This window comes from Mytilus californianus, unplaced genomic scaffold (assembly GCF_021869535.1).
Source record: "Mytilus californianus isolate M0D057914Y unplaced genomic scaffold, xbMytCali1.0.p SCAF_1, whole genome shotgun sequence".
Classification (NCBI taxonomy): Eukaryota; Metazoa; Mollusca; class Bivalvia; order Mytilida; family Mytilidae; genus Mytilus; species Mytilus californianus.
The window spans coordinates 141,316,146-141,344,115 of NW_026262581.1; the positions used below are offsets into that span (position 1 = coordinate 141,316,146).

General features: G+C 33.6%; 2 protein-coding genes across 2 annotated transcripts in view; one reads left to right on the forward strand and one right to left on the reverse strand.

Annotated features, from left to right (window-relative positions):
• The window catches only part of LOC127739169 (uncharacterized), a 78,683-nt gene extending 70,910 nt beyond the window's left edge, over positions 1–7,773 (reverse strand). The window contains exon 1 of the mRNA XM_052250770.1: positions 7,649–7,773. The gene's annotated coding sequence lies outside the window, so the exon portion shown is untranslated. The remainder of the gene's footprint in view (positions 1–7,648) is intronic.
• A 13,259-nt stretch (positions 7,774–21,032) lies between these two features.
• LOC127737584 (QRFP-like peptide receptor) overlaps positions 21,033–27,970 on the forward strand; it is a 67,727-nt gene continuing 60,789 nt past the window's right edge. Inside the window, exon 1 of the mRNA XM_052248419.1 lies at positions 21,033–21,592. Within this exon, the coding sequence (XP_052104379.1) occupies positions 21,280–21,592 (313 nt within the window). The 5' untranslated portion in view covers positions 21,033–21,279. The remainder of the gene's footprint in view (positions 21,593–27,970) is intronic.

Sequence of the window (27,970 nt, forward strand, 5' to 3'; positions counted from 1 at the left end):
TGAACTTGAAATCGGTTATATGAATTGAATTTATATTCAATTAAAGATTTCTTGCTGTTGTGCAATACACTGTGCTGTTGTGCAATACTTAATAAATCTGTTGCCAGACTATAAACAAATAAAGTTCAATTTCTTCTCAATGTCATATTTGAAATTTATGAAAATCAATAGGGAGATTACATCAATAGCTATAAATAATTCACCAAAGTTTCATGTGAACTGCTTAAAGCATTTTTGAGTTGTTGTCCAAAAACTGGAAAATCCCCCCTTTTTTAATGAATAAAACCCCATAACTCAGAAATGTAAAATCTAAAATTTATAAAATTCTAAAGGGAGCTTACGGATTGATAATTTAGTCTTAGATGCAAGATTTTTTTATCAGTTGTTAGTGGCTTTGAACTAGCTGTCAGTAACTGCGAGTACTCTCAGATTTGTACTTAGTGTCTTTTTGTTGTTTGGATGTACAACTACCTGACCACGTCCACTTGTATTTGTATTTATCCATCTGATGAGTTTAGCCTCTTTCAACTGATTTTTATAGTTCTCTCTTATATTGTACTGTTACACCACTGTCCCAGGTTAGGGGGAGGGTTGGGATCCCGCTAACATGTTTAAGCCCGCCACATTCTGTATGTACATGTATGTGCCTGTCCCAAGTCAGCAGCCTATAAAAGTGTAATTCAGTGGTTGTCGTTTGTTTATGTGTTGCATATTTGTTATATTTGTTCATTTTTTTACATAAAATAGGCCGTTAGTTTTCTTGTTTGAATTGTTTTACATTGTCATTTCTGGGCCTTTTATAGCTGACTGTGCGGTATGGGCTTTGCTCATTGTTGAAGGCCGTACTGTGACCTATAGCTGTTAATTTCTGTGTCATTTGGTCTCTTGTGCATGTGTGGAGAGTTGTCTCATTGGCAATCATACCACATCTTCTTTTTTATATTTACATCAACAGATATAAAACATTCACCAAAGTCAAGGTGAAACAACAAAACTTAGTTGTAAGATCTCTGAAATTTTTTACACGGTACGAGTTTTTCTCATTGTTGGAGATTGTACGGTGACAGTAACACCTGTAACTGCTTAAACCCATTTCTTATGCACTTTAGTTTGATAAACTCACTGAATATCATACCACATCTCCTTATTTTTATATGCATTACAATTTACATGTGGATGTAATTGTAAATATATATATATCAGAACAAAATTCATTGCGTCACTTTTATTTATGCATCCTTTGGCACAATACAAGTTCTAAAATTACACAACATAAAACAACTAAATGTTATTTCAGATGAAAGTTTTGTTTCAGTTCCATTCATAGGATTTATTAGAATTTTGTATGTTTTGCCAAGTCCAATAATTCGCTCTATGTGACATAGAGACATAGTTGACTAAACCACCAGGTGTCGAACATTCAAGAATTTTCAGTGTTTCTGTTTTTATTTGATGAAAAGGTTGCCTGAGCTCTAGGAGCTTTAGGTTTTATCACGGGATAATCTGTGCTGTCAATAATAATCCAAGTCGTAGGAAACTTTAATTTGAAGTTGGATGGTGAAAAATACCTGACTAAACCACTAGATGGCCAAGTGTTAGCCTCACACCACTGTTTAGACATAAAAACAATCCATGTATACACAATATTCTTAACACTAGATTCAATCTAGAATCTAGACAGTTCAAAGTTGGTTGTATGATGCCTCAATTTCATCAAAGTCATAAAAAAACTGATTTTCAACTGACACCCTATCAATTTGAAAATATATGTATCTCAAACAATGTGCTGCTGGACCAAGTGTGGTCAAAACAAATAAAAATTTAGTATACAACTCTAAACCGGTATAAAAATGCATGGCTGTGTCACGTGTCTTCATTTCAAAATTCTCTGCTGAAAACATAGGCATTGATGGTGTTTGCGTAATTCCATCTGTGAAGCTCAACATTAGCTCGGCAGTTGGTGGTGGACAGTCATAAATCCTTTCTGCAGTATGAATGACTTCTTCAGGAAAACCAACTTTACAATCAAAACTTTCCTCTAGATTTCTACTACAATATTCATCAAGTTTAGTTCTTTTGTTTTCACAGGAAACTGCCCTGATTTTTCTTTTTGCGGACGATTTAGTCTCTTGCTTGGTCCAGGAAAATAGGCTGGGAATTGCAGTAGACTTAAGTCTCTGTATGGTGGGTTTGCGCCCTGAAAAAGGTTATAAAACATTAGTTTTTTTATAATTAAATGAACTTCCATTAGCAATGTATACTTTGTACTACCTGGCGAAATATTAACTAGATTTATTCATTACAATCTGGATAAAACTATGTTTGCCTGATTCAATGTATGTTATGTAAATTCAAAGGACAAACAATGAGAGACTTATGCAACAAACGTACATTGTTTGTACCTAAATAACTATAATATAGATGAGAGCATGTCATTGTTTTGTTCCTGTTAACATTGTCATTGATATTTTTCAAGAAAGTCTATGAGGCATAGCTTATGCATTCCTGTCATTACTACATTAGCATAATTACTGCTACAATAATTCTCAGTATGATATACCTCTTGTAAGAAATCATTATAATTGTAGCAATCACCAAAAAATCTCAAACAGATCACATTGAATCGTAATCCAAAAAATTATGACGTCTTGAATTACCCACCCCCTTTTATTCTAAAACGATAATTGCGGTTGTAAACAGACTTTGGTTTATTCGCATGGCGATTACATATATAACTATATATTTCACAAAGAAAATAGAGTTTTACCATGAATAGTTTCCTGCACGTAGTCTTTTTCAGTAAAACGTGCCTTGCAAACAACAGCTGATTGAGATGGACTCCACGATATCATCGTGTTCTCGTCCAATCTGCGTATGGGCCATGGCGTTGATCCAACTTTTCCTTCTTTTTAAGTCATTTGGAAATGCATGTCCTCCTCTTAAATGACATCCAGGTACACAACAACAAGTATTTGGCATCGTTAATTAAAAATATAACTGAAATAGTTGCACAGTGCAGAAACCGGAAGAAGAGGAACAGGATCCGCTACCACGGCGCCACCTATTCAGGAACGATAATTTGCTACTTTAAATAACTGCGAAAATAACGTTAGACGGGTTCACGTGCATAAACAGAAATGCGCTTTAAATTGTATAATATAATTCATGTTCAGTCGACCTTTAATTATTATATCAACGACTGAAATGATTTATAAACATCTAGATTGCAGATAACACTCGAAATTAACCCGAGCTCTTTCCACACGGAATTCAAATAATTCTAGTTTGTCAATCGGTTGACTGCTTATAATGCAAAATACTAATATATCAAAAGTTTTTAAAACTAACAAAACACAATGATCGTTTCTCTATTTCCCAATGTAAATGAAATGAAACAAAAAACATTTTATATCGCAATAAGAAGAGGAGAGAATTCAACATTTCCGGATCTACTTGGAGTCTAATGACCCCCCACGTAGATAAGTTGGATATCGCGGAAGGAAGGATTAACCCGGCAACTAGAAAGGCATTAAAGCACTGCCTTTAAAAAAATCAATATCTCAAAAATAAAATTTTGAATCAAAACCAAAAGGTATACAGATCTTTAGATTAATATAACTAAGAAGTGTGTAAAATTTTAAGCAATAATCATAAATCGTTTTTGAGATATGGCGCGACATGTGAAAAACCCCTCCCCCTTTTTTTACAAAATACTCAATAACTCAAAAATAAAATTTGAATCATCACCAAAAAGTATACAGATCTTAAGGTTAATATAACTAAGAAGAGTGTAAAGTTTTAAGCAATAATCATAAACAGTTTTTGAGATATGGCGCGACATGTGAAAAACCCCTCCCCCTTTTTTAACAAAATACTCAATATCTCTAAAATAAAATTTTGAATCATCACCAAAAAGTATACAGATCTTAAGATTAATATAACTTAGAAGTGTGTAAAGTTTTAAGCAATAATCATAAATTGTTTTTGAGATACGGCGCGACATGTGAAAAAAAACACACACCTGTTTTAGTTACTAAGTCCCGTAACTCAAAAAGTTTTAATCTTATTTTCACCAAAAAGTATACAGATCGTTTGACCATCATAAGAAACAACTATGTTAAGTTTCATGAAATTTGGATAAGTCATTCTCAAGTTACGGTGCGACATGTTTACGCCGGACAGACAGACGGACAGACAGACAGACAGACAGACAGACAGACAGACGGACAGACAGACAGACAGACAGACGGACGGACAGACAGACGGACAGACAGACAGACGGAGGACATTTGTATACCATAATAGGTCCTGTCAAAAATTTGACGGGCGTATAAAAATTCATTATACTGGAACAAAATGCTAACTTGTTATATAACTTGCCATGGTGTAAACAAAAAAGTAAATATCATGTCAATATCTTCAAGCATGACTAAAAACAGTGTGGAAAACTGATTATATGAGTGAATTTTTCAAGTCCAAGGACCATAACTCTGCACAAAATTATTAGACCGAAACAAAAATTTGAACTTGATCTGTAGCATGTCATGATAAAACTATATACCAATTATCAATCAATATCGTATAAGCATGATGAAAAAAACATTAAATATGATAATAGTTCTCTAAAATTAGATATGATGTAATACAGTGTATATCTATTTTCAAATTATAATCAAATATAATTAATAGTTCCAAATATTTTTTCTTTCATTTGTCACAAACTAATATAGATTTGTAACTTTTCTATAAAATGTCAACAACTTTTATCTACACAATGTAATGTATTGAAATATATACATAATAAAAATAGATTATTATCTAATTAAAGGATTTCTCTTCACATTTTTTATTTATATATATATAGCATTCAGAAAATTAGTTTATACTAAATAACAAACAAACCTGCCAAAAATTCTTCAAATAATTAAACAAAGAATGTCTTTTAAAAAATTAGTTATCTCCCTTTGTACAGAAATATGGTTTAACATAGTACTCTAACATTAGATATGGTCCAGAGTTATGCTCCATAACTCTGGATTAAATCATCAGACCGGAACAAAATTTGAACTTGATCTATAACTTGTCATGATAAAACTATACACTAAATATCAAATCAATATCTTCAAGAACGAAGAAAAAAAGTGTGGAAAGCTGATTTGCCGGACTGACAGAAGGACAGACAGACAGACAGACAGACGGACAGAGTGCAAACCTAAAGTCCCCTTCGACTTCGTCAGTAGGGGACTAAAAAATTTGTACTTGATCTTAGTTTTGTGGTAATGAATATTGTGTATAGGTTTCATAATGTTTGGTTGGGGCAAACTTAAGTTACAGAATGGAAACTAAAAATTTTGCAATCTTTCGATTTATAAAGGGGCATAACTCAATAATGGTTAAAGTGACACTACCCAAATTCAACTTGATCTGTGTTTTATCAGTGGAAGTCAAAATTAAACATTGCATTGTATAAAGCATTGATTGTAGTTGATTCAACTATAATCATGGACAAAAGAAGATAACTCCAATTTTAATAACTCAAGAATGGTAAAAGTGTCGCCACCAAATTTCGTACTTAATCTGTATTATGTAGTAATAAGCATTGTGTATAAGTTTCATAACATTTGGTTGAGGCAAACTAAAGTTAGAAAACAGAAACAAAAAATTTGTACTTGATCTTAGTTTTGTGGTAATGAATATTGTGTATAGGTTTCATAATGTTTGGTTGGGGCAAATTTAAGTTACAGAATGGACACTAAAAATTTTGCAATCTTTCGATTTATAAAGGGGCATAACTCAGTAATGGTTAACAGTTAGGGATATAACTCTATAGGGTTATTACAGAAAAATAACATACATTTGTTATTGTGCACTAAAAAATCAAAGAAGTGTGATAACATATGTATGTTACATGTTTCAAAGGGACAATATACATCACTAGTTTAGTTAAAATGCATACAAGTTCTATTGATATTACTATTGTCTTTATGTATACTTAACTATAGAAAGATATAACAGTTCATAGTTTGCCAATTTTGCATAGTACACCTATATGTTATTACAGAAAAAAATATGCCTGTAATAACTAAATGGTGTTATCACAGCTTCTCTATATCACTCCAAAGCATTTTCTCAGACATACATCATGCTTAATTACAATGTATTTTAATTCATTGTAAGAAATAATGACCAGAGCATGTAATGAGGTTCTGCGCAAGCTTCCCAGTAATTCCCAAGTGTCTCATATAATAGGTAACATTCCTTTAATAACTAAGCTATGTTATTACAGCTAATTTTATCCCTTAAAAGCCTCATCTCATTGATTTACCATGGTTAATCAAAAATGTATTAATTTAATTAAAAAATTAATTATCAAAATTAATTATCAAGGCTATGCATTTAGTTTCTGCACAAAGTCTCAAGAGTTCCCTAGAGCCCATTATAAATTAAAATATTTTTGATTTATTTTACAAATAACAAACACATGTTATTGCAGATTTAGAAAATTTAAGGAATAAAGAGTAGACAACTCATGAAAGTATCTGTAATAACACACACAAGTTATTTTCTGTAATAACCCTATAGAGTTGTATCTCTGACTGGTTAAAGTGACACTACCCAAATTCAACTTGATCTGTGTTTTATCAGTGGAAGTCAAAATTAAACATTGCATTTTAAAAGCATTGATTGTAGTTGATTCAACTATAATCATGGACAAAGGAAGATAACTCCAATTTTAAAAATTACTTGATATCTAGAAGAAAATTAAAATTTTGCAATTTTTCCATTTATAAAGGGACATAACTCTTGAACGGTTAAAGTGACGCCACCAAAATTCAAACTTGATCTGTGTTTTGTGTGTATAAGCATTTTGTATAAGTTTCATAACATTTGGTTGAGGCAAACTTAAGTTAGAGAAGGGAAACTAAAAATTTTGCAATTTTTCCATTTATAAAGGGGCATAACTCTAGAACGGTTAAAGTGATGCCATACAAATTCAAACTTGATCTGTGTTTTGTGGTAATAAGCATTGAGTATAAGTTTCATAACATTTGGTTGAGGCAAACTTAAGTAAGAGAACAGAAACCAAAATTTTGCAATTTTTCCATTTATAAAAGGGCATAACTTTAGAACGGTTAAAGTGACGCCACCAAAATTCAAACTTGATCTGTGTTTTGTGGTAATAAGCATTGTGTATAAGTTTCATAACATTTGGTTGAGGCAAACTCAAGTTAGAGAACGGAAACCAATTTTGGGACGTACGTACGTACGTATACAGACGGACAAGGGTAAAACTTAATGCCCCCTCTGCTACGGCAGGGGCATAAAAATCCTATATACCTTAATATAACATTAAAGGTATTTGTTGTAAGGTATAATATATAAGAATTTTTTTCAGAGACAAGTGCCTGTGATGGGAATGCATGAAACTGCATGATTTTTATATTACAGTCGGTTAAACATGTTTCGTGGTTATTGTGTACATATATGCCGACTTGAAATTAAATTTCCTCACTTAGTTAAATATTACTAACTAGTTTACCTGGAAAAGTGAGTGGGGAGGGTCAGCTGACATTTTGAGTGATTTTTAACGAACTAAATTATAATAAGTTTTAAATTTTTGAAAAGTATTAAATGTAACTAACGTTACCACATGAAGCTTCGAAACAAGTTAGTCAGTGATCCTCATCATCATGTAGACAAAAAAGGATTTTCACTTTCAATTTCACTGTTGGTGAGCTTAGGTTATTTCCCTCTGTGCAAATCTCAACTCGTACCTTTGCCAACTCGTACCCGATTTTTACAAACTCGTACTTTTACCAACTCGCACCCAATTTTTAGATATTTTTCATATTTTTCATATTGCCTTCATAATTTCAAATCAACATATTCTAGTTCGCTAAATCATTCAATTTTAATAATTTTATATGATCGAAATAACTACTGTATTGCATATTTGAAATTATATAATCAGTTTGTTGATAATAGACTAGCCTACAAACTGATAAGATTTGGGTTGCCCGTAAAAAAAAAGAAATGTTAATAAATACTTGGAAAATAACAAAATCTTATAATACGACCTTCAACATGGATTCCGAGCATCAAAATCATGTGAAACTCAGTTGGTATCATTTATTCAAGAACTTGCAAAAACAACAACAATAACATCCAAACTGATATAATTGTGATCTGGGACTATTATACTAACAGTCCCAGTTGTGATGGACTTTGCCAAAGCACTTGACAAAGTTCCTCTGACTTCTTTCCAACAGGGACTTTCTATAAAAAAAAATAGTATAGAAAGTCCCTGTTTCCAAACTTAAATACTATGGCAATGAATACTATACCTTAAATTGGATAGAAGATTTCCTCACATTTTGCACACAAACAGTCAATATCAATGGTGTACAATCAGACAAAATTAATGTAACATCTAGCGTTCCCCAAGGAACAGTTTTGGGTCCTATCTTCTTCTATTGGACGACCACCCTATTTGCAGGGTAACCGCATTAAAAACGTATGCGGGTTTTTTTAAATTAATTTACCTTCAAGTTGTTAATATAGTTATAAATGTTAGTTAAATAAAGGCAAAATGGTAAATGGATAGGGCCTTTTTATCGAGTGGGAACCCTCATATTTGAGTGAATTAAAATCTAACATTTTTAAATTCTACTGATAGTATCAAATTTAATTTTAAATATCAGTGAGTTTGTAATGATTTTAAAATACAAGATTTAACCTTAAGAAGTCCTCAACGTCTAAAAATGGTAGTTACCTATTATCTAGATGTAAGAAACATGGGGATATAAAGTTAACTTAGTTAATTCTATAAAATACATCGCATACTAAGAATCCAGTAAAGAAGTTGTGATAAAACATATGTAGTTATCGATTCGCATGACCGATAGTACAACCGCTGATGTATAGTTGTGATGACTATTTAGTCGATTAATGTTAGTTTTGTTAGAACCAATATGTCATCGATTCTCATGACCGATAGCACAACCGCTGATGTATAGTTGTGGTGACTATTTAGTCGATTAATGTTAGTTTTCTTAGAACACAGTTCTTTTAATTACCACAGTGGTTCAGCTCTCTTGATATGCAATGCATAGACCAAATTTTTGCATATTCTTTCTATAGCATCTATAGGAATTGAGATATAGGTATGCAGGTATTGGTGTTGCAGTCGACTGACAGTTTATGTAGGTCCATTTCTGATTTAATGACATAATTATAAATATTGTCTTATTCCTGTTTCTTGTATACATAAATGACTTCAATGAATAAAATTGAGAATGGAAACTGGGAATGTGTCAAAGAGACAACAACCCGACCAAAGAGCAGAAAACAGCCGAAGACCACCAATGGGTCTTCAACACCGCGAGAAAAGCCCGCTCCCGGAGGCGAGCTTCAGTTGGCCCCTAAACAAATGTGTACTAGTTCAATGAAAATGGACGTCTCACCAAACTCCAAAACATATAAATGAACTAGAATTAAAAAACATACAAGACTAACAAAGGCCAGAGACTCCTGACTTGGGACAGGCGCAAAAATGCGGCGGGGTTAAACATGTTTTGTGAGATCTCAACCCTCTCCCTATACCTCTAGCAAATGTAGAATAAACAAACACACAGCAATACGCACAGTAAAACTCAGTTTAAAAGAAGTCTGATTCCGATGTCAGAATAGGTAACAAAAGAAACACATGAAATATAGCACTCTAAGACTATTTGCAGATAACAGCATAATATACAAAACAATACGAAACAAAGAAGACACTCAAAAACTGCAAAAAACAAACTGACATTAGCAGCAAAATAGGAGAAGGACTGGCTCATGTCATTCTACCCAGAAGACAAGTGCTCAGTCCTTCTGATAACAAATAAGAAAAACCCAATTAAATTTGACTTCAATCTCCACCATCAAGTACTGTAAAAAAATCCACAAAATACCTTGGGGTAACAATACAAACAGACTTAAAATTTAACAAACATATTAATAATATTACAGCTTCAGCCACACAAAAGCTTAACTTCATCAAGAGAAATATAAAGGTTAACTTCAAAACAGTAAACGAGAAAGTATATACATCACTGGCTAGACCTAAGCTAGAATACAGTAGCTGCGTCTGGGACCCACATACCAAATCTTAAACACACCAACTTGAAATGGTCCAGCGCAGGACAGCTAGGCACACTTCCAACATATACCACAACGTACACCAGCTTCGTCACTGAAATGTTACAAACTATAAACTGGACAACTCTTGAGAAAAGGCGAATAAGAACATGAATCATCTTTTTTCTATAAAATAATACATCATCTTGTAGATATTTACCAAACCGATCTTCTTATCCAATCCGACACAAGAACAGGACAAACTTCACACAATCTTTTTTACAGAGCAATACAGACCACTTAAGACTCGTATAAATACTCATTTTTTTCGAGAACAATATAACAATGGAACCTTCTACCTGTAGCTGCAGTAACATGTACTACACTTGACTGTTTCCGAGGACAATATTACAATGGAGCCTTCTACCTGTAGCTGTAGTAACATGTACTACAATTGACTGTTTCCGAGAACAATATAACAATGGAACCTTCTATCTATAGCTGCAGTAACATGTACTACACTTGACTGTTTCCGAGAACAATATTACAATGGAACCTTCTACCTGTAGCTCCAGTAACATGTGCTACACTTGACTGTTTCCGAGAACAATATTACAATGGAACCTTCTACCTGTAGCTACAGTAACATGTACTACACTTGACTGTTTCCAAGAACAATATTACAATGAAACCTTCTACCTGTAGCTGCAGTTAAATGTACTACACTTGACTGTTTTCGAGTACAGATCCCAATATCTGTTCTCAACAATCACCTACATATATAAATTAAACATACAATGCAAAATAAAAAGTACAAAACTGAAGAAAAAGAAAATTACTTTGAACTGTTATTTGTATATATTGAACTGTAAATAGAAATTATATCCCACGCACGCGCGGCATAGTGACAGCAGTGCCCGGTACGTTATCATCATTATGTTGATGGATTGCTGAACTATAAGAAGAAAAAGAAGACATAAATTTCGGAATAAATACTGCACTTTTAAAATCCAAGTCCGATAATTCACAATCACATTTTTCACCGAAAGCAAAAATTATAGCTTTAAAGTTTGACATTTCAAACTTGGTAAAATGTATTAACACATGACATAGGCAAAATCTCTTTGTTCTTACTTTGTTATAATCTGGATAATGCACAGCTAAGTTGTGCATTAACTACTTCAGATATACTGCATAGTTCAAGGATACTCTTATCTTTAGGGGCGGATCCAGGATTTTTCAAAGGCATAAGGGCGTAATTCCATAAAAAAAGTTTGATGATTTCAGGATTAAACATTATATATTTTCCAATCAAAGGAGAATATTTTTTTTTTTTGTTATTTCTTAAAATATCCAAATAGCTGAAAACTGATTTGGATTAGTTTTGTTCCAATAGAATTTATTATCACTTTTTAAATATTAATTCGTTTTAAGTGACTATTTTGGGATCGAATTGAATGAGGTTCATATTCAAGTATGTGCCAAAACCAAAAACAATATACAAGTAAGTCGGAGATCAATCCGAGACTTCGTTTAGATGGGACATGTCTTCGGGGAGTTAAAGATTGAAAAGTGAAACGCTTTTTGTTTTTATTTACTTTGCACTCTAAATTTAAGTACATCTCTCTTTGAATCTTCTTCTGTGCACATTCTTGAGGGAAACCAATGCAATTAATCTATACTCAATATAACCCTTTCATTTAAGATTTGTCACACACCGATTTAAACGTACATCAAACGGAACTAAAACTGTAGGAGATGTGGGTTATACGCCAATAAGACAGCAATCAAACGACAAAAACCACCTACGCACATCTAGAGGGCAACATATAGTGTTCAACAGACATGTGTCTTAACAACATTTCAAGTTCTAAATCGTTTATGTCGGTTCAAAAGCTCACTCAGAGCTTATGTTGTATTGTTATTTAACTTGCCGACTAAAAAGAAAACTTATTTGATTTGATTTATTCGTCACAAATTTAAATAGAAAATGTGAATAAATTTAACAGAAACAATCAAAGATATGCCTGCCATTAAAACGAAATTCTATAAATACTGTAACATTATTAAGAAGAAAACCTGAATATCAAAAAAATTTAAAGTGATTAAAAAGTTACCAAACTTTTACTTCTTAAATGCGTATTTCCCCCTTTCTTTACGTATAACCTACAAGAAAACTTTCCCAGTAGCCGTAGATTGAATATCGTCTGAATATTTCCAAAACGTTCATGTAAATTGATGGCGTCATGTGTTAACACAGTTATTGACCAATCAAATCGGTATATATCATTTAATCTGCACGGTCAGGATGACACACTTACCCAAACTCATCACAGGGACTCGGTTAGAAGATGATAAAAAAATTAATCAATGTTTTTTTATTTTTTTTTAGTATTTCCTGTCTATTTGTATTAACGTTTTTAACGATCTTTGTTTTCTAGCAATGTGCAGTTTACTATCCACATCTGTATACTGAAAAACCTAGGAAAGATCTGGTATCGGGTCGTGAATGCAAGTTATAGTTCAAAATCTGGGGAAAACTGCTGTATTTGCAAAAGGTGGAACAAATAAGAAAAAAAAGAAATATGTCTGTCAAAATGATTCAACATCCTTAATGATACAGTGCACTACATTAAAGAAAAAAGGCAGTACATTTTTTTAAGAAAACACAAAAAGCGACACACGATCCTATGAGAATCAATAAGAAAAAAAATACGTTTTTATCTATAATGGTCACATTCCAATATTAAAAAATAAGTGAGAGCACCGCTGATTTTTAAAATTGCTGATATAAACCTTGGATATAAATTTCATAAAAATTATTCAAGAAATGTAGACTTTAGAGCGCTTAATTAAATGCAATTTTCCATATAATTAATATTTTCAAGGGCATAACTCTTTAAAAAATTGGTTGATCACTTGTAAAGCATCCGTTAATTTACGGACCCGTTAATTTAACGGAGACGTTAACCGGTATGTCCGTTAAAATTTAACGTGGGTGGTATTTACAAAGTTTTAACGTTTCCGTAAATATTGTGATATTAACGGGTGCGTTATTATGCAAATTAGGCGTAATTGATGTGTCGGGTGTTTTCATTGGTTTATATATCGACTGCATTGGGCAATACAGTAAACGAAGTGTTTGTTTATATGTTTATTATAATAATATTAATAGGCGATATCTAATTTCCCCCATAGTTTATGCATATAAAATTTTCTTCAATACGTCTAAAACAATCAATCAAGATCATATCTTGGTAAGGTTTAATTTATCCATTTAAAATAAAAATAATCCATTTATTATATTCTTCTTATTTTTAATTAGATTTGATAGGCTAGTGGTAATTCCGTGCGCACCTCAAGTGCGAGATGTAGATTTTCGATTCTTGCAACAACTCCCTGAGTGATCCGAAGGTTATCTATTGCAAGGAAAATTGTCTCCCCTATCCAACCTACCCTAGAGTTTTTAGCGGGAATCAAATGTCTCGCCCTTCATTCCGGTCGATCCACTCATTCAAAGCCTACCAATGATATTAGATGTTTTGTTATTATGTTCTCGGTCTGAATACGCATAAAATATCTGCCACTGAACAGAATTCATTCTTTTGAACTCAGAACCCTGGACCACAGGTTATTTATTCTCAATTCATTCTTTTGAACCCAGAACCTTGGACCATAGGTTATTTATTCTCAATTCATTCTTTTGAATTCCAGAACCCTGGACCATAGGTTATTTATTCTCAATTCATTCTTTTGAACCCAGAACCCTGGACCATAGGTTATTTATTCTCAATTCATTCTTTTGAATTCCAGAACCCTGGACCATAGGTTATTTATTCTCAATTCATTCGTTTGAACCCAGAACCCTGGACTACAGGTTATTTATTCTCAATTTATAAAGGGAATTATGCACTATCAAGGAATCAGTATCACTGATTCATTTGGGAAGCTTTTAAATAAGCAGGTCCTTTGAAAAGTATACTAGTCAACAAAAGAAACGATACAAGGCAATGTATTTTCCATATATAATGTAATTGGATTCACTGTACCAAGGTAGATAATTGCCTAATTGGTCTAATATTTACAGAGTGTTATTTTCTTATCAAAACCATTGATTTAAGGCAAATATGCGAAATATTTTTTTTTTGCAATTTTTGTTATTTCAAAAATCGTATTTTCACCCCAAAATTCAAAAATCGACTTTAGAACTTAAAACTTTAAACTTAATCATAGTCTGTCTAAAATTTTGAATGCCTGTGCAGATATTTGAATACTTAATTCTCATCTTCGAAATTAAGTGCCGACTTTTGTCATCATTTTCCGCAAAATAAATTTGACCCCTGTGTTCAATAACACGGTATTTTCTCACTTTCCAGTTTGGTCAGATTCCTTTAATCATATGCATTTGCTTTGCAAATGAATGCTTTTCATTGGATAATTTAACAGTTTTTCGTATTTATTATATTTTATGATAAATTAGAGTTCAAACTTGTGTATCGTTACTTTTGTTGACTAGTATATATTATCGTAAATGATAGCAAAATCGGTTTCTCCAAAAAAGGAAGACTATCGGATCTTATGTTCATTCTTAAGACTATTATTGATAAGCATTGTAACACAAAATAAGGTAGAGTGTTTCCTGCTTTGAGCAAAAACCATACCGCATAGTAAGCTATTAAAGGACCCGAATTCAAACAAGAAAACTAACGGCCTGATTTGAGTACAAAACAATAAACAAAAACCAAATGTGATATACAGCAACAAACGACAACCACTGAATTACAGGTTCCTGACTATGGACAGACACATACAGAATATGGTGGGGTTAAACATGTTTGCTGGCGCCAAACCCGGCCCCTAAACTGGGACAGTAACAGTAACAGTGTAACAGTACAACATAAGAAAAACTATAAAAATCAGTTGAAAAGAGCCTAACTCATCAGATATATACAAAGCACAAAAAACTAACATAAACACAAAAGACACAAAGAACAGATCTGAGAGTACTCGCAGAACTTTACTGAAAGCTAGTTCGAAGCCAATAACAGCTAATAAAAAAAATCATGTTTCTAAGACTAAGATATCAATCAATAGACAATCCAACATACAATGGATTTAATGAAAAGACGTTATTAACAGTCAGAGAAAAACATGACCTTGTGCAATGCCAAAATATAGGTATCGACAGATTGTAGGACCGTGAATGTACATATGTAAGACTCTGAACCGCGATGGTACTCCGAACCGCGATGGTCACGCTGAAGTGCGTTGGTCTGCGCTGTAGTGCGTTGGTTAACACGCTGAAGTGCGATGGTGGCATTGTGACGCTAACTTGTTGATAGCTACGCTGAAGTGCGTTGGTGGTTACGCTGAAGTGCGATGGTCTAACTGTGACGTTGACGTTGATGGTCACGATGAAGTGCGATGGTGTTTACTAGCTAAAATGCAATGGCCTGAAGTAAGAACCACATTTAATGTGGTGGTTAGCGTGCTAGCCTTGCATTTGGAAGGTCGATTTTGATTTCTGGTCAGGTGATACCAAAGACTTTAAAACTTAAATTCTCCGCCTAACATGCAGCAGTATGGAGCCAGAAAAAAGACTGGATGGCTCAGATTAAGTATAATGGATTCGAGTGGGAGGACATATCTTTATATGGAGTGTACAATGGCGATAAAAAAATATAAGCATGTCGGTCTATAGTACTAAGCAGGGTCAATCTCACAAAAGAAAAAAACCACCAAGTACATTATGCTTGACTTATGTCGAGACGTGTCAAGTGTTCCACCAAAAACTTTAAAATTAGCTGCTTCTACGCTGAGCAGGAGAAATTGGGAAGTACACGTAGGGACGGTTACGCTGATGTGCGATAGATTAACGCTGAAGTGCGTTTTTGATCACGCCGACGTGCGATGGTGTCATTGTGACGCTATTCATTCATTCTTTTTTAGAAGAAGCTTTTCGGTTTTTTTTTTAATGTAAATCATCAAGAGTATAACCCGTTTAATTTAAAACAGTCGAGATAAATAGTCATTCCATTTCCAGTCCTCACTGTAACGTTGTAGTGTACATTATACGGTACTTTTTAAATATAATCAATAGCTTAGACAACAAAAAGCAGTCGTTCATACGATCTTATGATCTTTCAGAATTGACGTTACATACAAAAGCTATTCTCCTTTAAAAGCAGTATTAATTCATTGACTGAAAAACATGTGGTAGTTGTTTGAGATACTTCCTAGTTAGTCAGAACGAAACAAAATAAGCGAAAAATGTATACGGCTGCTGTGAATAAGAACAAGGAATAAGATAAATCACCGATGCTTTTTTTATTGCAACTAGAGAAAATATTGAGTGTTTGGTATTTATATACTAACTTATATAAAAATCGAGCTCTCATAATAACTGAACACCAGTAAATTTTAAACGGCTAGCCAACAAGCGTCTTATAGATCATCACACATCAGCGAAAGGACCATCGCACATCAGCGAAAGGAACATCGCACTTCGGCGCAGACCATCGCACTTCAGCGTGACCATTGCACTTCAGCGTCCCCATCGCACTTCCGAGTCCTACACATATATGTATAAAAATAATATTTAGTTAGGTTTTAATTAATTGATGACAAAATCAATATTTATAACGATAAAAACAATATTGATAGATCTAATAACAGTGTTGAACTGATAACCTATAAGGACAAGAAATCAAATAAGGACAGACAGTCAAATAAAATAACATTTATATGTGCAAAATGTAAACAACTAGTTGAGCATAATATTAACTTAACCATTGTCATTTAAGTTTGTGACTAAACAATCTCAATCTTTATACTTCGATAACCCGAATATTTACTTTGGATGACCGTTCAAAACACATGTGTGCCAGATTACCATGAATGGATAAGTTAAGCTAGTTGATGTTACAATAGGCCCTTCTTATGTTTGCTTATCACTGAACTTATCAATGGATTACGCTTGATACACAACCATGACAGAAATTGCTTACGATTGTTTTTTTTTTCCTACTCAATATTTATTTTTTTCTGTACACCTTGTATATTTACTGAATGTACTTCCTTTTTTTTATTGAATTAATTCGTATTCGTATTGCATATAAGAAATATTACAAAGTTCGAATTCATATGTGATTGATTGCTGGTTGCTTAACGTCCAGTGGCAAATATTTCATGCATGTTCAGGACGATCAAATACAATGCACTCTTAAGCAATATGATTAATATTTCAAAGGGAAACAACTATTTTGAAAATTGTTGATCGGAACCGAATTTCGAAAATGACCGAGACATTGCTAATATAACCTTTGATATAAATTTTATAAAAATCTGTTTAAGAATTGTACACATGAGAGCGCTTACAAGACCGGACGGAAGGATGCACGGAAGCACGAACGAAATTACGGACGCCTTGAATTTTCGAACTTGTCTTGTTGGTATAACATGTATAAACCTTTGATAAAAATTTGATAAAAATCGGGCAAGAATTGTACAGGTGAAAGCGCTTACAATGCAATTTTTCATATAACTTATATTTTCATGGGCATAACTCTTTTAAAAATAGTGACGGCACTGATTTTCGAAATTGTCCGAGACATTGCTGATATAAACCTTTGATATAAATTTCAAAAAAATCTGGTACGTATTGTACACATGAGAGCAAACGGAAGGACGCACGGACGGATAGACGGACGCAAAGAACAGACACCAATATGTCTTCCCTTATATGTGATGTGGATAAGGAATAAAACACATAAAGAGCTAACAAATGAATTTTAGTTCTAATAGAAATATTATTGATAAGTCGTTGTCCGTCTTGTTGAATCTATTTTTCAAGCATTATTAATGGCTAGAGTAAGGCTTTCCGGTAAAGTAATATTTCATAATTCTGACTAACATCATCAACATTCTAATTTTATTCATACGAATTTGATCCCATGTAGCATCAAGAATCAATCAATCGTCGGGGAAAGTCACAATTCAGCAGATATATACTTATCATGTCAAAACTTTGTAACGAATAATGGCTGACTGTCCATATGGAATACTTGATAGGAAACATTTAAACCAAATTAAGTTAGAAAGTTTTCTATGAATGTTGGAAGTGTAAATTTCACCACATAATGTTCAAATGAAGACCTCGTCTTGGGATTTCAAAGTTCAAAGACATTTTTGTACTCTTTTTTTCCCTTGCTCGTTGTAAGTACCGTCAAAATACACTAACATGTCAATATTGACAAACTATTAAAAGTCATTGACAGAAACTACTACGGACTTTTACAAATATAAAGCAATCATAATCAGTTAGTTAGCAATACTATAGAATAATGTGTATATATCAATTACAATTTTTTCTTAAAATTGCCCGTGTAGTTTGTTGTGGAAAGACAAAAAGGTTATAGCACAAAATAATTGATTTTCAAATTTTATAAAATCTTCACACTTTTATTTTTATTTAAGAACACTTACCAATTTATTACTAGAAATACTTATAATGTAGAAAGTAGGATTGTCATTTCAAGCAAACAACACCATCTTTAATGTGAGGATAAAAAATGTACTTTTATTTATAATTATAATAATTATAATAATGAAACAAAGATATCGATTGATTGTTGTTTGTTTCGCGTCTATACTAATTCAAAACGGCATGGGTTTTACTACATGAAGTACTTTGAGTTGAAACCGTTTTTCTGTTTCCTTTCAATGAAGATTTTAGATTGAAACCATTTGCTGTTTCATGCTCTAACAGTTCAATACTTACCTTTTCTCAATTGAGCTCCAAATGTTACGTAATTTGGAGCTGACAAGAATCCGTTAACTATTAGCTATATCAGATATTCAACATTGGTTTTATTTTTTGTTTTATTTTACACCTTCACAAAATCTCGGTTTTAGAGTTTGTCACAGACCATTATTGTGGTTTGTACAGCAAAGTTACTGAAGTGCACGATGTCGGTACGACAGTTATAGTATACAACTGAAATACATCTATTATTTATAAACAAGCCTGGTTTCTCATTTATAATATTAGCATTGAGGTAGCCGTCTTACAATGAAAATGTCAATACTGCTTGAAACACAAACCTGGACCCCCCTCCCTAACCCCCCACCACACACACCCATCAGGTATCATAGAAAATTAGAGTTAATTATTACGAACTATAGACAAAAGACTCATAAGAGCCTGCATAACTCACCTGGCAAAAATATCATTTTTGTATTTATTTCACTTTTATTGCAATCCGTTATTTCTACTAAACAGAAATTAAAACCCAGCAAAGATAATCTAGTCTAGATTATCTTTGCTGGGTTTTAATTTCTGTTATAGTTTCCAAGAAAAGAATTATTCGTCGATCATAAAGTGTATCTTGGTGATAGTTTTTGTCGGTTACAGTTTCTCTCTATTGGAAAACAATAGCCGAATTGGGATTCAAATTGTGTATTCTTATATGTAGATTAGAAGGCCACGGGGCGGATTAACTGTTTTGTTAACTGTGTAACCTTCTGAAAATAAAGAATTTATTATTATTATTATTATTAAATAATCATATAAGGAGAAAAGTACATATAAATAATCGCTGTTTGATTGATTGCAGCCAGTTACAACTGCTACCATGGAAATAATTTATTTGTGGATCCGAAATTATATCTCAATCCGCCAAGGGCGGAGAGGAGGGGACTGAATTGTAACTTGGCTAGCGAAGATGGCATTTATCATGCTTTTCAATAACATATGATCAAATCGCTGAATGACCCCCTCCTAAATTATTGAAAACTACCATTATGCATTGACAATAATATCTAGGTTTTAATTAGATACACCCGTTCGGGCTAACTCCCTCAAGGAGTATCTAATAATTATATGATTGGAATGTTCTATTTAAACATAGAACAATTTTAGAGTTCAGCATGACTTCTTAACGAAGTTAGTGAATTCAATCAGAGTCATTGATTTTGAGAAGCTATTTACTTGAAACTTAAATTTCAGTTTACTGTGACGGGGTTGCTTCCCTTCATATATGTAGTAGATACTTAGCCAGCCGTAAGCGGTTGATCTAGGCCTGTCTCCACCGGGACTGGACACGAACCCGGGACCTCTGTGTTACAAGGCAGCGCTAAAGAAGTACTTCCCTAGCTCAACCGCTTACGGCTGGCTAAGTATCTACTACATATATTAACGGAAGCAACTCCGTCACACTCCCTCCTTTCAAGAGTCATTATACTATAATGTTGATATCGTCAACATTTCCCGGGCTAGGTAATTCTTCTAACCTGGGTTATTACTGTTTGGAGCCAAATGTAACCGGAGAGCATGATTTTCATAACAAAATCGCCTGTCTCCACCGGGACTCGAACCCGGGACCTCTGTGTTACAAGGCAGCGCGTTAACCGACTGAGCTAAAGAAGTACTTCCGATGTTGTAATGAAAATCATGCTCTCCGGTTACATTACCTATGTATTTAAATACATTAATGCTATATAACGTTAGTAATTCATCACTACATAATAATTCCGTTCTGTTAATTAAAGATCCTGCAGGAATCGTCGATGTCTTCAACACCTGACATGACCCTTTTGGGGTTAAACCAGTTTTAACCCACTTTTACACCTTAAACCTGGGAACAGTATAAATATATATATATGTTCCTGCTTAAACCTTTCTTGACTTTACAATGACAAAAACAAAAACAAAAATGAGAAAATGTTGAAAGTCTTGAAAACGTCTGGAGTTATAATTATACATTTTTCTTCGTTAGCACTGTATATCATAATATTAAGCTCAGGTAAACCAATAGATTGTTTAACACGCTGATTGGCTATTATTGTAAGGAGATTTTCTTCACAAACACAATATAAAAAGTTTAGAATGAAGACGAAAACTTCTGTTGTCGTTTATTGATTATTGATAAGTGAGAGATGTATGTTATTGTGATCTAGAAATGGAAACATACTACGATTCTTAGAACTACGATTTATAAAGATTTACAAATAGCGGGAAAACTGCGACACAAAAAAGTCATAAAAGACCTGTGTTTAAAAAAAACTATAGTACAACGACTTGTTAAAGTTTAGTATGTATAAACATTTTTGATTTATTTTCAAACAATGGATGTAGAAATCTGGAAGATAAGTTTGTAGATAATGGTTAACTCTAGCAATGTGAGTCTAGTTTTCCATCCCGGTCCTCCGTGGAACGAGTCAATATTTTGGACTCCAGATTTTAATGACTCAGATTTAGGTTTATCGGATTTCGACGGAATTATTGAAGCGTGGAAACAAAGTTTGATCACTTTAAACCAGCCCAATACAATTATTTTGATAGCTTTATATGTGCCGGTATTTCTGACCGCTATAATAGGTAATCTGACCGTACTGTTTGTGATTATACCAAACCGACGGATGTGGAGTGTTACCAATAATTTCTTACTTAATCTGGCTATAGCAGACCTGTTAGGTAAGTCAACTTTTAATAAAGTAAAATTTACACGTCATACAGTATGTATTGTACGATTAATGTTCTCGTTTTATAACCATCATTACAAGATTACTAATTGTTTCTTTTCTTTTATTGAATTTTGTTTTTGAGAAACAAAAATTTAAACAACTCATAGTCAAAGACGACAATTAATTATAACACTTTTAGTTTGAAATTAAGAATGTTGTTATTTATGATATGTCCTACTGTTTTGTTAAAGGTAACCAGAGATAAATTATATGTGTTACATCTGCATACTGCATGTCCCAATATCCCTGGTCACTAATTAATCTATACCGGTAACCAGAGATAATGTGTTTTGTCTGTATACTACATATCCCATAACGTAAAATAGGTAACATAATTACATCGTACCATTCCGGTAATAGGTAACATTGTTACATCGTACCATTCCGATAATAGGTAACATTGTTACATCGTACCATTCCGATAATAGGTAACACAATTACATCGTACCATTCCGGTAATTGGTAACATTGTAACATCGTACCATTCCGGTGAACAGGTAACATTGTTACATTGTACCATTCCTGTAATCATGGAACATTGTTACATCGCACCATTTCCGTATAATCAGGGAACATTGAAATATCGTACCATTCCGGCAATTAAGTAATGAGGTAACGTTGTCACATCGTACCATTCCTGTAATCAGGGAACATTGTAACATCGTACCATTCCGGTGAACAGGTAACATTGTTACATCGTACCATTCCGGTAATCAGGGAACATTGTTACATCGTACCATTCCGGTAATCAGGGAACATTGTTACATCGTATTATTCCTGTAATCAGGGAACATAGTTACATCGTACCATTCCGGTAATCAGGTAACATTGTAACATCGTACCATTCCTGTAATCAGGGAACATTGTAACATCGTACCATTCCGGTGAACAGGTAACATTGTAACATCGTACCATTCCTGTAATCAGGGAACATTGTAACATCGTACCATTCCGGTGAACAGGTAACATTGTAACATCGTACCATTACTGTAATTAGGTAACATTGTAACATCGTACCATTCCTGTAATTAGGTAACATTGTAACATCGTACCATTCCTGTAATCAGGTAACATTGTAACATCGTACCATTCCGGTTATCAGGTAACATTGTTACATTGTACCATTCCGGTAATCAGGTAACATTGTAACATCGTACCATTCCTGTAATCAGGTAACATTGTAACATCGTACCATTCCGGTTATCAGGTAACGTTGTCATATCGTGCTACTCCGGTTATCAGGTAACATGGTAACCTCGTAACATTCCGGTAATCAGGTTACATTGTAACATCGTACCATTCCGGTTATCAGGTAACGTTGTCATATCGTGCAACTCCGGTTATCAGGTAACATGGTAACCTCGTAACATTCCGGTAATCAGGTTACATTGTTACTGCGTACCATTCCGGTTATCAGGTAACATGGTAACAACGTACCATTCCGGTAATCAGGTAACATGGTAACAACGTACCATTCCTGTAATCAGGTAACATGGTAACAACGTACCATTCCGGTAATCAGGTAACATGGTAACAACGTACCATTCCGGTAATCAGGTAACATGGTAACAACGTACCATTCCGGTTATCAGGTAACATTGGTACATCGAACCTTTCTGATAATAGGTAAAGCCTGCTAAAACGACCACCAGCAATATAAGAAAGATATTTATATAAAAACAAAGAGATGAGGTATGATTGCCAATGAGACACCAAAGTTCAAATAAAGTGGATGTGAGCAATTATAGGCAACCGTACGTCCTTCAACAATGAGAAAAACCCATACCGTACAGTCGACCATAAAAGAACATGAGATGAAAAACATGAAAGAACCCAACCGAGAAAACCAACGGCCCAATTCACAACAAAACAACCAACAAAAAACAAACATGACAGACATGAACCAGCGACAACCACTGAACCACAGGCTCCCGACCCGGGACAGGCACACAAAGAATGCGGCGGGGTCAAACATGTCTGCGAGCGCCCAACCCTCCCCTAACCCGGGACAGCGGTGCAACAGCACAATACAAGAACAAACTATAAAAATCAGTTGAAAAAGGCTCAACTCATCAGACCGACACAAGGCAGAAAAACATCAAACACAAACACAGACCGGACGTGGCAGGGCACTCATCCCCCATCCCCAACAACAAATCAAATCAAATCAAATCAAATATTTATTATTCCAATCATGGTCCCACAGGGGGCATTTACAATTAACAATTATGATAGTATAAGCAACAAACATGAGACATTGTACAGTATATAACGTGACAGATATTATAATAGACAATGAAAATAGCATTAATAACAACAATACATTAAAAGTACTCTTGAGTATTTTTTTTCCTTCCTTCCTTATGTCCAGCAGTGTAAAAATAAAAAAAAAGGTATTAATAATAAAGTTTGATCAACCTTCAATTATTATCTATAAAGATGGAAACTTGTTCATCTGCAGGAGACACCAAGGGACGGTGCTCTAGGATATACTGTTGATTGCGATAGGCAATAACAGCAATCCTCCCCGTGTCAGAAGCAGATGAACAAAATAAATAGAGAAACTGAATCCGGTCAATTAACAAATAATTATTATTATTTTTTTTTTTTTTTAAATAACAACAATTATTAATTATGCGAAACATGTCATATAAATCTGCTATTTGCAGTGTTTAACCAGGAATATACATAACTCTTTTAATACAGTTAAGTTCTCACAAGACAACAGCCATAGCAATTTCTCTTGGGAATTTAAGTTAATGAAATTGTGACATGATTCCGAAATAATGTGATATAAATGGTGTCTGTCTTCGTTATATTTTGTGCAATAAAAGAGAAAATGAACTTCATCTTCAATATTACCAGAGTTACACTGCTGACATAGTCTAAGGTGTGGAGGAGTACCCTGGTATCGTCCTATTTCAATCTGCAAATGGTAAGATGACACCCTAAATTTTGTTAATGATCTCCTAAGTTCAAAATTGGACATGATATTTAGATATTTTTCGAAACCATAATTATTCTTAAATTTTACATAAGTGCGGAGCTTCCCTTCTGAATTCTTGGTCTTGAACAACAAAAAGGACACCAAGTACAGATCAGAGAGTACCCACAGTCACCGACAGACAGTTCAAAGTCAACAACAACTAATAAAAAACCATGTATCTAAGACTAAAATATCAATCAGCACACACCCAACATCCAATTGACCCAGTGCAAAGACGTCATTAACAGTCAGAGCTAGAAAAACACGACCTTCCTCAATGCCAAAATGCTAAAAAGACCGACAGACTGCAGTACCATCAAAGTGCACATATTTATAACAATACTATCAGTATGACCTTAATTCACTGACAACAAAACCAACATTTATACCAACAAAAACAATATTTAAAGATCCAATTATAGTGTCGAATTGGCAACCCCTTAGAATAAGTTCATCCAAAGGATTGATAAGTTTACCCGGATCGTATATAAATTTCCGGGCCCGGCAAACAACACCATCGTAAAACTTAGGATGTGCCACTCCGTCTGAAATAAGTCCCCCACAGTTATAGCCAAACTTGCAAACCAAATCTTTGTATCCATGGAAGATAAATAAAATGCCACCAAACACGAAAGTCAGTAAGTATAGTCAAATGAAACAATGACCTGACATAAATGTAAATAAGTATAGTCCAACGACGACTTAACACATAGCTCAATGGTGACAGAAGACTAACAGAAAACAACAAGTTCATTTCATTTCAACAGACTACCATAACTGTTATATGGTCTGTTTTGTTTTGTTTTGTTTTTGTTTTTTTCCCCAATAAATCTATCATCTGAGCCACAATGATCATTCATAAAAAGGGTAAGAACTTACGTTGAAGACCTTTTAAAAGTTGAATGTATTACCGGCCATGACCAAAAGAGCAGAAGACGAACAGGTCATCTTGTATGCACCTAAAACATGCCGTCTTAAATAAAAGATAAATGGTTTACGAGACAAGAAATATTTAAACATAACAATAAACAATGTATAATAAATACTACACATGTACGGCACATTATTGAAACAAACCACCTGTTACTGCTCGCGACATAATTAATTAAAAAAGCTAATTTATATCAGCATTTTAATTATATATTTTATTTGTGTGTTTATCATAACAAGTATATTAGGCTAAAATGCAAAGTGACTGATCCTTTCATAAAAAGTCAAACTGTAATAATTATATGATTAGGACTTTTAAGTCCGCAAATTTTTTTCTGTATGTTAATGAAATTTAATACTTCGACAATGGTCACAATACATGTTTACGTACAATATCATAAAGCTGATTAATTTTGAATATGTTTTTATGCAGGGTTATGATTTATGTTTAGGTAAATTCGGATGTCCCTTTTAACTTCTTTTAGGTTGATCGGAGAGCATATATTTGTGCGCTCACAAACATGTTTAACCCCGCCACGTTCTTTATGTGACTGTCCAAAGTCAGGAGCCTGTAGTTCAGTGGTTGTCGTTGGTTCATGTCTGTCATATTTGTTTTTCGTAAATTGTTTTGTTATAAATTAGGCCGTTAGTTTTCTCAATTGAACTGTTGCATGTTTTTCATGTCGTGGCCTTTTATAGCCGATTATACGGTATGGGTTTTTCTCATTGTTGAAGGCCGTACGGTTGGCTATAATTGCTTACATCCACTTTAGTTGAACTTTGGTGGATAGTTGTCTCATTGGCAATCATACATGTATCACATCTCCTTATTTTTATATTAATAAAGGCGCGCCTACACATAAAATATAAATTTACATATATTCAATGCCCAGTGTTTTTGTAATTCTGATGCATACATTTGTGGTCTTGAGATTTTCAATGAAGTTTGCAGAACCGATAACGTTTAGTAAATGGTTTATTGTTTTGTTGAATAGTGGTCCCTCCCTGAAAATTCTTGTTCGATGTAACCTTTACAATGTTTTTAAAGATCATTTTGTTATCGATATACGCGTGGAGCAAGATTCGCTTTCCTGTCCGGAGAACTAGACGTCATCCCCGTTTTATTTGTTGTTGTTTTATTGGTTGGGTTTGTGTTTCTATGTATTTGTGTGTAGACTGTTGTTTGTTTCTCCGGTTTTGTTTTCCATTTTTGCCATGGTGTTGTCAGTTTTTGCCATGGTGTTGTCAGTTTTTCTTGACTAGTGATTTTTGTCCTTTTAGGATCTTCGTCATTTTTGTTGTTGCTGCATTATTCATGGTTTTAAACAAAAAAAAGTTCGAAAAAGTATGTTTGCTATGACTGTTAAAGAGAGAAGAAAGATACCAAAATGAATGATAAGAATTATGGAATGATTTGCTAATTCAAAACGTGTGCACCAATTGTTAATAGTAAAACAGAAAGATATGTATGGCTATTTCTCCTTTTTATTGTTTCCTTTATAGAGTTAGAATTAAAACAAAATATGAAATTTGTACATAAATAATATACTTTATACGATATATACCTTTCCATGTTAATCATTTTCCAACAAATTTTCTTCTATCAATAAAAATCGAAATGTAAATTTTGCTTATATCCGACAGATATGCTTTCGGTTTAGAATTTGAAGCTTAAAATTGGTCAAAATCACTTAAAACTACAGTTGGACAATTAGAACTTATAAATCAAAGAACATTGCACCATGAACTAAATACCTAAGACATATAGAAAGTAGAACACATAACGGTATATTGAATTAATTTTCAACAACACGTACCCTTTAATAAAACAAATAGGACATCTATTATTCATAAGCCATTATTTTCCTTACTTAACACCCTTTTGATATTTTGTGTCTACGGCTCCTTAACGATTTATACATTTGATATTTTGGGTCTAGTGCTCCTTGACGATTGAAACATTTGGTGTTTTTGGTCTAGTGCTCCTTGGCGATTGATACATTTGATGTTTTGGGTCTACAGCTCCTTGACGATTTATCCATTTGATGTTTTGGATCTACAGCTCCTTGACGATTGTTACATTTGGTATTTTGGTCTAGTGTTCCTTGTCGATTGATACCTTTGATGTTTTGGGTCTACAGCTCCTTGACGATTTATCCATTTGATGTTTTGGATCTACAGCTCCTTGACGATTGTTACATTTGGTATTTTGGTCTAGTGTTCCTTGTCGATTGATACCTTTGATGTTTTGGGTCTACAGCTCCTTGACGATTTATCCATTTGATGTTTTGGATCTACAGCTCCTTGACGATTGTTACATTTGGTGTTTTTGGTCTACAGTTCCTTAACGATTGATACATTTGATGTTATGGGTCTAGTGCTCCTTGACGATTGATACATTTGATGTTTTGG